The sequence below is a fragment of the Alnus glutinosa genome, chromosome 7, assembly GCF_958979055.1.
Source record: "Alnus glutinosa chromosome 7, dhAlnGlut1.1, whole genome shotgun sequence".
Classification (NCBI taxonomy): Eukaryota; Viridiplantae; Streptophyta; class Magnoliopsida; order Fagales; family Betulaceae; genus Alnus; species Alnus glutinosa.
This window is the reverse complement of record NC_084892.1, coordinates 17419813-17431290: the sequence shown is the minus strand read 5'-3', so window position 1 is coordinate 17431290 and position 11478 is coordinate 17419813. Positions and strand designations below refer to the sequence as shown.

Sequence of the window (11478 nt, the reverse complement as noted above, 5' to 3'; positions counted from 1 at the left end):
TCATACAATATCTTTTTTTTTGGTTTTCCAAATATCATCTTCCTAGGTGTCTGATATACAGTTGTTTGCAGAATGAATGATTGTTCTAGGAAGCGAAATTCAGCCTCGTTTGGTTCTTGGTTTGTTGTAATGTTGCATAAATAAATGTGAATGTAATTTACAATGTTATTTACTGAAAAGCAAAAATTAAACTGCTTTAAAAAACATGAGCAAACGAGAACACTCAGTTTGTACGTTCTATATACTACTTGTTGTCTCGGGAAACTTTATCTAGAATGTTCCCATAGCAATATCAATATAGCTGCAATATTGATCATATGGTACATATGTTCTTAGTATAGTACTGAGCTTATTTTTTATGTATTCAGGAGTGACAGCTTGTGAGACTCGTCGCCCTAGTGGGCAACAAGACGTGCTTGTGCTTGAAGTTGTTGACACACCAAATGTTCCTGGACACCCACCCACCAACTCCCTGTTTGGGAGCCAGGGAAAAAGCTTTCAGGTGTTTCATTTATCAAGTACCGCGACAACATACACCGTTTGTTTATTACATGAATCATTATATTTGTACCATAAAACCTTAATCAGCTCTATTTATCAAAACCACTGAAGTTTTATGAATTATAAAGTGCCCCCACAGTACCAAACTTTTAAATAAAACAGCAAAAAGAAGTTTTCCATTGATGGAACACTAACAACGGATAAGAATAGGAAATCATTTTTATTTGTTTATTAATATTATAAGATCACAAGTTTACAACATGACGGCCATCAGTATTCGTGTCATTCAACCGAGCCCAAAGTTGGTAGTTTCTGGCGAAGCAAAGTACTACGCAAAATGTTGACAGTGGATGGCCTGCATCTGATCTATATATATATATGGTACAAGATTGCTCCGAGAGTGAAAATGAATTAATTGATGATTAAGGAATTAACACAGATCGCGAGTAGTAATTTTGCAAAATGTTGATAACAACTCTTGGTATTCTATTCATCCAAAAAAATACTCTAGGTATTCTCAAGATCGAGGCGACCCAGGTCCAATCACATGATCTTCAACAATCAATGGGTTATTTAAGAATTGGGTGAAGGACCTCTCCTTTATGTTGCCCATAACCATGTTGGCTCTTATGCTTGCTGCCTTAATCATTCTTCTTTCTTTCATTTTTGGTTTTTAGTTTTTTTAACCATTTTAGTAGTACAAGATGTACGAAAGAATAACCATGTTGATGGATTTGGGATTCCATTTAATCTTGTGGACCTAATTTCTTTTCTCTTTTCCAAGTTGGTTTTGGACTTGCCTCCAACGGGCATTTTATTTTTCCTTCTCGTGCCAGCAAATGTTCAATATTTGGCCACCCACCGTTTTTTTATTTTTTTATTTTTTATTTTTATTTTTATGACACGTGCACGAACACTTGTTTTATGTTTTAAGTAACACTATTCTTCATATTTTTTTTATTAGTTGATCTGACATGTTTAATTGGCTTCCCATATTAGTCACTCCAGACAAAAAAAAAAAAAAATACTTAAAACATAACAAATCAACCGATATAAAATATAGAGATATAATAAATAATTAGTGCATAGAGATGCATCACTCTTTTGTTTTTGCAATGACACCCTATAAAACTTATACGCTATGTTTATTAATGAATTTTGAGATTTTTGTTTTTTTGTTTTAATTTAAAGTTTCCTGATATGACTTAAAGGTGGTAATTTTTTTATTTTTTTTGGTGTTTTCCTCAGAATTTTGAATGGTCTATTAGTGTCGTTGAGCTGAGAATTAAAAAAAATAAAAAATAAAAAATAAAGACAAAAGATAAAGCTGTTAACAAATATCTGGTAGCCATAATATATATATATATATATATAAAATAAAAATAAAAATAAAAAATTGAAGAGAAAACGTTTTTAGTCTCACTTTCAGCTGCATATATACCTTGGGTGCCGCACCACAAATTTGAGAGGGTTACAGCATTTTTTTTTTCTTTTCTTTTTGGGAGGCATACCTTAGAGAGCTCTAGAGAAGTCACCCCTAATCTAGCTTACGAATGTCCTCAGAGAAGCCCCATATTTCTTTGAAGAAAACATTTTTTTTTTTTTTGGTAAGAGGAGTCGAAGTTATCCAATGGATTGACTCTTATTGTAATGCCCCCTATAAAATTAGTATCTTTAAAAGATTAATTCAATTACACAACCAACAAAAATATATTTTTACAAAAGAGAATGGTTTTAAAATTCATTATTTATCCTATCACGAACAATTTCCATTATTCCTAGAACGGTAGATGCACCTTTGACAAATGTTTGTCATTCCTTTACAAATGATCGAGAGAAACCCTAACTGACATACCCAGTCATCCTTATCCATTTTTTGCGAATGCTTGGAGTTCCCATCCAGAACGACCCTGGTCCCCCTCTAGGAACGTTCGTGGCCCGCACCATGAACGATCGTTGATGTATTGTACAGCTTATCAGAAGGTACATCCCACGTGCGTGTATGTTAGATCATACCACGAACAATTGCGGCCGTATGCCGAATGATCGTCTAACCCTAAATTTTACACGAACATTCGTTTCTTAGGAATATTGTTCGCCAAATGACCGAATCAGTTGATCTTTATCCTCTGCATTCCTTGCATATAAGTATCCCTTACCCCACTCCTCTCAGCACCATTTCTTCTTCATACGCCTTTTCTATTACACTTCTTGGTTAGAGGGAAGTTCTAAACTGAGAAGATGAGTGTTGTTGATAAATCCACCTCCATTGAGGTAACCCTTATTGCTTAACCCTCCTTTCACAATTATTAATATTCTATACTTATTGGTTCATTATTTTTTTTACAATTTTCATTACATGCAAGCTTTATGGATTAATTTCCCTTTTAAAATAAAATGACCTTTTATAACGCCCAAGAAATAAATTAGTGTTTAGTATTAATAAATTATATTTATTAAGTAAGATGGAACTAATATTATGTTTTTAAGGGACGTCTATTGTTGTGCAAATATCTACCTAAATAAATAGATAAATATTTGTACGTTTTACTCGCAAGTGCACAAGATCAAAACGATAGTATAGTAAGCAAATACGAGATCATTCCCACGAGGATTGGTAAATTATGCTTAAAAAGATATTCCTAAAAGAGATATGTTTAATAAGACGGGATAAAAGATTGAATTAAAAATAATAATAAGAAAAGGTAGGGCTTCAATATCCACCGTTAATCATACTCAAATAAGATTCGCAATATGCACAATACTACAATCATAACATGATGCTTAATGTTTACCAGCCACAAGGGAATAGTATCTTCTCCTAAAGCTATTGATTTCCCTGAGCAACGAGTTAGGCATGGTATCTACTCTAACTCTTTTCTTCCTTGGAGGATTTAGCATGGTATCTACTAAGTTGTTCTTCAAGAAAGCATAAATCTATGGAAATCGATAAACACACTCAGATTGGAACATGGTATCTATTCCAGTTGTCTTTATGTTAATTAATCCAAGAACCTGTGTCGGGGTTCTTTCATTACTCTATTATGCCCAGGACTCGGTCATCCAAATTGACATAAATAACAAATCCATACCACATGCATATGATGACCAAACATAAACATGCGAGGAATTCAAGAAACTAGAATTAATCAAGTTAAGCATCAATATATAAATTGTAGCAAAGCAAATTGAAAAACTTAAAGAGACGTGATTAGGGCTTCAATCGAGCCCTAACTAAAGTATTAGTTACAACTAATATAAACTAAAATTATATACATACAGAAAATAAATAAAGGAAGAAAATAAAAACTAGAAAGAACCTCCTTGATGTAGTTTTTGATTCTTCCTCAAAGCTTGTGTGTCTTTTCTTCAAAGGGCTAGAGGCCTATTTATAGGGATTAGAAAAGCTCTAGAATTCCTATTACAATTCTAAGTAGGTCTTCTAGTCCAAATAGACACTACAAAAAAAAATGTTTTTTGCCACTTGCAATTCACCACGTGTACGGTCACTGTACACGTGGCGAACTGTTAGCCACGTGCAAGTGGCCACGTAAATACACGTGGTGAATCCGAGTGACACTAATTGCACAATTGGCCGCGTGTATTTTAATACGCACGGCCAATTGGCCGCGTGTATATATATATATTTTTACTGAAATTCTCCAAAATTATTTTATCCAAAAATATCACAAAATCAAATTACACAAATTAATCAAAACAACAATATTTAAAAATTTGAATACCATGTACTAATAAATGTATTCGTTACTAACAACAAATACTTACACAACAATATTAACAAATTTGAAAATCTTGATCTAATAAAGTTATTCGTTACTAACAAAAATCTACAAATCTGGAGGACGTCGCTGCGGATCACGAGGTGCAGTCCCGGGCGTGAACTCGCCAACCGGCGATTGTCCCGCAAGAGATGGTGTAATGGGCGATGGAGTCCCGAGAGGGGATTGTTGGCTCAGCAATTGTCCAACAGGCGACAACGGACCAATCGTTGTTGCATTACCTGCAAGTAATAAAAATAATTAACCTATATAATATTATATGCAAATTTAAACAAGTAATGAGAACAAATTAAAAATAAACCTAAGTGTATACATAAAATATGAACCATACCTGCAGGCGCACTACTAACAGACGACGTACTACCTACGTGTGCAGGTGAAGACTGCTGAGCACCAGGGCATACGAACGATAATCCTGTAGAGGACATGAAGGCCTCAAACTGTCGCATGCGCTGCTCCATAGCATCAAACTGTCGTATGCGCTGCTCCATGCTGTCAGCGCGCTCTCTCTCGGCCCGCAATATGCCCTCCAACCCGTCTTCCTCTCTCTCTCGGCCCGTAACATGATATCCATCTCCACAATTTTGTGGGCAGCCCAATCCTGAGACGTGCCCTCGGCCGGTCCCCACCGTGTGCGGGCCTTATACAAGAAACAAGTCCCGCGAACAGGAGTAACGTTAGGCCCAACCTGCCGAACCCTACCCCCATACTCGGGTCGCCCAACTGCCTGCTCGTACGCGTCGCCAGGTGCCCAACGCATCGTATCTGATGAAACGGGATCCGTGGCAGCAGGATCAGTGGACAAACTCTGAGTCATCCGCTCCTGTACGTCGTCAACATACAACACACTGGTAATTAATAAATACTTTATCACACGCATAACTAATAAATTTTAATAACATAGAACAGTAGCATACGCATAGGTCCCGTGTCCGCTCGTTCAGATAAGTGCTGTCTTTCCTTGTGTGCGTCTTCACAAACGACTCGGCGCGAGTGGGGGGCGTGCTAGATGTAGATGCCTGTCGCCATACAGTATAAATATATAACAAACATTGGATATTCATTTAATGTTAAGAAAGAACAATTACACACAAATAAGAATTAAAACATTTACATATTGTTTCATACCTCATCGTGATTAAATCTGGCATAACTTTTGGACCCCAGACTATGGGGGATGTCATTCTGCTCCCGCAGCCGCTTCATTCGTTCAGACCTCGCCTTGCATTAAACATTCCAAAAAAAAATGTAAGAATTGACACACTTAATTACTTATGTGCTATGATTAAATGAACTGTTTATTAAAAAAACACAACATTATAGTAATACATTCAAAGACCTACATACCCTATTTCTTTTTGTGCACCACTCGTGCAGTACGTCCTCCACATCCGTTTGGTCATACTTATCAAAAAACGTATCTGGCATTCTCGCACGTATTGTCAATGGCGTGTCACCGTCTCGAATATTTAGCTGGGTCCTCAACTTCGACTTCCACGAACGGTGCTTACGGCCCATATCACCCCAGAATTCGTTCTGTGCCAGACGCTGGTCGACGGATACGGGTACATAAAATTCTTGCTGCACATTCAATTTAAGGATTAATTTTAGCAGTTCAACAAAAACCTAATCTTAACTTTAATTTCACTAAATACATATATTAGTTTCATACACATACCATTATGGCATCCCACATAGCCCGCTTAATCTGCTTATCTACCTTTGCCCATTCGTCCCGCAAGTGAATGTGGGACCCGCTCCGTAAAAGATTGCCTGCAGCCCGTCTATAACGATTGCATGCTCGTCCCACGGGTTGTGTTGTAGCATTGTACTGCAACACAACTTTCTTCCCCCTCGGGAGCACCCAATTTCTCTCTGGGTCCTTAATCACCTCAAAATAGATACTCCCGTCTGGGTTATACGCTAGTCAATAAATATAAAACGTTAATATATTAACACTAAATAACTTAATTATATTAATAAATTAAAAATTCAATTTAAATATTGTACGAACTTACTAAATTAAGATATAATGATGTATAAAAATGTACTTACCCATTAGCCGAATATGGTCGGTCGCTATGCGCTCAGTCGCTGGGTCGCCAGCATGCTCCTCGCCTACCTCATCTGCCGGGTGAGACTCATCATGATGATCGTCATCTGAAGGCATATCCTGGGGGACATCATAGGCCAACTGATCAAGACCCAACATCACATCATCCCCCTCATGGGGCATCTGGCTCTCCCCCACATCTGGGTCCTGACTCTCCCCAGAAAGCGGCAACTGGCTCTGTCCATAAACAGGCACCTGGCTCTCCCCAGGTGCCGGGCCCTGGCCCCCTGCCGGTGCCGACATCTGTCACGACCGCATAGCCGGCATAGGCATCCCCCCACGCTGTGACAGTGGGAATCTTTCATCCTGAGTCTCACTATCAGGGTTGACTGGCATAGGTGGTGTAAGGGGGTATGGATAGTACAACGGGAATCTGCTCGGATCATGATAATCGTCGACTCTGAATCCTCTGTCCATCGTGGGGTCCGCCCAATTGCACTTAAATAGGACGTACGTAGTCCTATCGTAGTACTCGACCTCAACTACATCGGTTAATTGCCCGTAGTAGGTTTCGCATTCAACGGTTGGCACATGTACGCCGCTGTTCTGAGTCCTCCTTCCCACATCATGGGCTAGCGTGCGGAACAGTTTCCCGTTTACCACGTACCTGTTATACTTCACTGCTGTCTCCTTCAACCCTCTACTGCGCATAACCAATTTCTGCCCCAATTCCTCCCTACGTTGATCGTCAAGGCCATCAACCTATGTTATCATTTCATATATTAAAAGAATACATCGGTTAATAGCGGCATATTGTCGAACCCTATCTTAAAATGACACTGAACATAGGTAAATATTATATACCAAAATACCACTATTTCCTTACATATGCGCGGTACCACTCGCAGAACTGCTCATGATGTTGGGCTTCAATTAGAGCGTCCGTGATGCGACCCCTAACGCATGATCGCCTAATAGCGTCTTTGTGCATCCTACATTCAGCGGATATAATTAAAAAATTAATTATTATCAATTATATCATTTGAATCCGGTTCAATATGTAAACACTACTTACATCCGCAAATTGAGAAACTCTTCAGAGTTTAACACAATATAACGATGAATCTGATGCATCATCAACCGGTTCAAGCTAACTCGCATTGCCGCCCCCTTGGGACCATCAGGATTTCTCAAAGGTCTGTTGTGGAAGGTTGGTGCATTTTCTAGATATCTCGAACAGAACGTTACTAGCTCGGTCGCTATGTAACCTTCCGCAATGCACCCCTCAGGAGCCGCTTTGTTGTGCACATTCAACTTGAAACCCCTAAGACTCCTGGTGCACACACATAAACATTAAGGGCTTGTCCCCGTTTAATGCCACGAGTTACATGAAAATATATATATATATATATATATATATATATATATATATATATATATATATTTTCTGCAAAATTTTACCTCTTTGCCGGGTACATCCACCTATATTGAATGGGTCCGCCGAGTCTACACTCGCGCACAAGATGCACGACCAAGTGGACCATGCTAGTAAAAAACCCAGGAGGAAATACCTGTTCCTGCTTGCATAGTGTGATAAAGACGTCACCTGCAGTCGGTCCATCTCAGCTTGAGTTAGCTTGGTCGAGCATATGCCTCTGAAAAATGCTGATATCTCAAAGATAGGTCTGACCACTTTCTCTGGCAGTGACTGACGCAATGCAATTGGTAGAAGCTGCTGCATCAGTATGTGGCTGTCATAACTTTTTAACCCTGAAATTGTATTGTCCTTCATCCGAACACACCGTGAAATGTTCGAGGCATATCCGTCTGGAACTCTCACATTTCGAAGAACCTTTAAAAAGCTTTCTTTATCCTCCCTGGACATCGTGTGACAAGCCGCGGGTATATATGTTTTACCATTTGCGGCGGTGAACGGATGCAATTTAGGTCTCAACCCCATCTCCTGCAAATCCAGCCAAGCTGCCAAGTTGTCCTTCATTTTCCCTTTAATGTCCAAAATAATGCCAAGTATATTGTCCATGACATTTTTCTCTATGTGCATGACATCAAGATTGTGCCGAAGCAAATTGTCCTTCCAGTACGGCAATCTAAAGAAAATACTTTTCTTCTTCCACACAACATCATCAGAACCCCGTGCACCCGTCTTCCGCTTCTTCCGTCTCGTTTTACCCGCGTTCTCATCCCCAAATGCAACTCTGTCCAACTGTTGGAGGATCTCGTCCCCGCAAGGCACATCAGAAGCACATTCTAACTCCTCAGTCCCATCAAATGTTCTTCTGTTCAGCCGCCACAGATGTTCAGTTGGCAAGTACCTCCTGTGTCCCATGTAACAAAATTTACAACCGTTCTTCAAATGTTTAGAACGTGTCGAATACATGCAACAAGGACATGCCTTCAGACCTTTGTTAGGCCAACCGGATAAATCTCCATATGCCGGGAAGTCGTTTATTGTCCACATCAACTGAGCTCGCATATTGAAATTCTCCATCTTCGCAGCATCTAGTGTTCGTACCCCTACATCCCACAGCTCCAACAGCTCATCAATCAGTGGCTGAAGGTAGACGTCGATCTCCATACCAGGTGAGCTCGGTCCGGGGATAACCAGTGACAAGATGAACGACGTCTGTTTCATGCACATCCAAGGAGGCAAATTGTACGATACAAGCAATACGGGCCATGTGCTGTGGGATGTACTCATGTTCCCAAATGGATTGAATCCATCTGCTGTCAGTCCAAGCCGCACGTTCCTACTGTTTGCCATAAAATCTGGATGTAGAGTGTCAAACGATCTCCATGCCTCACCATCCACGGGGTGCCTCAATACGCCGTCCCTAGTGCGGCCTTCTACATGCCATCTCATATTGTGTGCAGTGTGCTCCGACATGAATAACCTCTGTAGCCGTGGGATGAGTGGAAACCATCTCAACACCTTCACTGGACATTTTTTCCTCGATGATATTACCTCACCATCCTAATCTAAATGTATATCAGCCATCCACTTAGATTCTCCACATACGGTGCAGGTATCTAGGTCTTTATTGTCTTTCCAGAATAACATACAGTCATTACGGCACGCCGGAATCTTCTCATACCCGAGACCCATGGAACTGAGGAATTTCTTTGCCTCGTACGTATTAACCGGCAGGGCCTCATCGCAAGGAGGCAATAACTGACTGACAAGCTTAAGAATATCAGAAAAAATCTTGTTACTAATACCTCCAATGCACTTCAAGTTGTAGAAATGTACAGTAGCACTCAATTTACTGTGCTTTGTACCGGGGTGAAGTGGCTTGTCGGCAGTCTTCAACAACTCAAGGTACTTCAATGTGTCCCTTGTAGAGGTTCCTTCATTTACTTCTCCGGGATGGCCAACATGATCGGTTTCACCTACTTCGTGCACGCCGAAGGCGTCACGCAACATGGCGTGCATGTCACCACCTTGTTCCAGGTCTCCGCCTTGTTCTGTGACTTCTACATGTTCAATGCCACGGGCAGCCGTATTTGTGACACTGGGATGGTCGTGACCCCGAACAGGAGTAGCAGGGTTTAGGGTAGTCTCACCGTGCATATACCAAAAACCGTATCCCGTGGACATTCCCTTCCCCCCTGTCAGGTGGGCAAGAACGTAATCTGGGGGGTGCCGCTGGTTATTCCGGCAGTACTTACATGGGCAGTAAATTTTGCCATCAGCAGCCCTACAGTTAAGAAAGGCGAATGCCACGAACGCTCTACACCCGTCGTTATACTGTGTCGTACCTTTAGGTGCTGACATCCACGACTTGTCCATATTCCTCTGTACGTGAGTTAATAGTCTGAAACGAATATGTTATTTGATTACAGCAAATAAAGTGCTTGTTTGTTTAATGTTTGTTTTAAACAATTAACTCAAAGTATCGTTTTTTCATATTTTTTTTAGGGTTTAGGGTTTTTTTTTTTAGGTTTTAAGGTTAGGGTTTAGGTTTTTAAGGGTTTAGTTTTTAGGGTTAGGGTTTAGGGTTTAGGTTTTAATATTTGTAGGGTTTAGGGTTTTTAGGGTGTAGGGTTTTAGGGTTTAGGGTTTAACTAAAATAAAATAGTAATAAAAAAAAAAAAAAAAAGAGATCTCGAACCTTTTTCTTTTATATTTTTTAATATTCTTCTTTCTTTTTTTAGGGTTTAGGGTTTTTTTTTTTTTTTTTTTTTTTAGGGTTTAGGGTTTTAGGTTTTTAGGGTTTAGTTTGTAAGGTTAGGGTTTGGGTTTACCTCACCATAAAAAAGTAATTAAAAAAAAAAAAAGATCTCCCTCTTTTTTATTTTTTTCTTTTTTAATATTCTTCTTTATTTATTTAGGGTTTAGGGTTTTAAGGTTTCTTTTTTTAGGGTTTAGGGTTAAAAAGGTTAGGCTTTAGGATTTTAAGGTTTAGTTTTTAGGGTTAGGGTTTTAAGGTTAGGGTTTAGTTTTTAGGGCTAGGGTTAAAAAGGTTAGGGTTTAGGTTTTTAGGGTTAGGGTTTTAAGGTTAGGGTTTAGGGTTTAGGGTTTAGGGTTTAGGGTTTTAAGGTTAGGGTTTAGGTTTTTAGGGTTTAGTTTTTAGGGTTAGGGTTTTAAGGTTAGGGTTTAGGTTGTAAGGGTTTAGTTTTTAGGGTTAGGGTTTAGGTTTTTAAGGTTTAGTTTTTAGGGTTAGGGTTAAAAAGGTTAGGGTTTAGGTTTTTAGGGTTAGGGTTTTAAGGTTAGGGTTTAGGGTTTAGGGTTTTAAGGTTAGGGTTTAGGTTTTTAGGGTTTGGTTTTTAGGGTTAGGGTTTTAAGGTTAGGGTTTAGGTTGTTAGGGTTTAGTTTTTAGGGTTAGGGTTTAGGTTTTTAAGGTTTAGTTTTTAGGGTTAGGGTTAAAAAGGTTAGGGTTTAGGTTTTTAGGGTTAGGGTTTTAAGGTTAGGGTTTAGGGTTTAGGGTTTAGGTTTTAGGGTTTTAAGGTTAGGGTTTAGGTTTTTAGGGTTAGGGTTTTAAGGTTAGGGTTTAGGTTGTTAGGGTTTAGTTTTTAGGGTTAGGGTTAAAAAGGTTAGGGTTTAGGTTTTTAGGGTTAGGGTTTTAAGGTTAGGGTTTAGGTATTTAGGGTTTAGTTTTTAGGGTT

At 39.3% G+C, this 11478-nt stretch overlaps 1 protein-coding gene across 1 annotated transcript; it reads right to left on the bottom strand.

Annotated features, from left to right (window-relative positions):
* Nucleotides 1-270: 270 nt before the first annotated feature.
* LOC133873281 (uncharacterized) lies at nucleotides 271-10113 on the bottom strand. Its single transcript, XM_062311003.1, has 3 exons — nucleotides 9814-10113; nucleotides 4354-4522; nucleotides 271-301 (listed from the first exon to the last, which is right to left on the bottom strand). Exons 1-3 carry the CDS (start codon nucleotides 9968-9970, stop codon nucleotides 271-273), a joined length of 357 nt encoding a protein of 118 aa, XP_062166987.1. The 5' UTR covers nucleotides 9971-10113.
* Between the last annotated feature and the right edge of the window lie 1365 nt (nucleotides 10114-11478).

Coding starts and splice junctions, on each gene's coding strand:
- LOC133873281 (XM_062311003.1), bottom strand. CDS start 9,970: ATGTCCACGGGATACGGTTTTTGGTATATGCACGGTGAGACTACCCTA. Junction 4,523..9,813: donor AGGCGGAGACCTGGAACAAG/GTGGTGACATGC, acceptor TATTACTTGCAG/GTAATGCAACAACGATTGGT. Junction 302..4,353: donor CAGCGACGTCCTCCAGATTT/GTAGATTTTTGT, acceptor TCAATATTGCAG/CTATATTGATATTGCTATGG.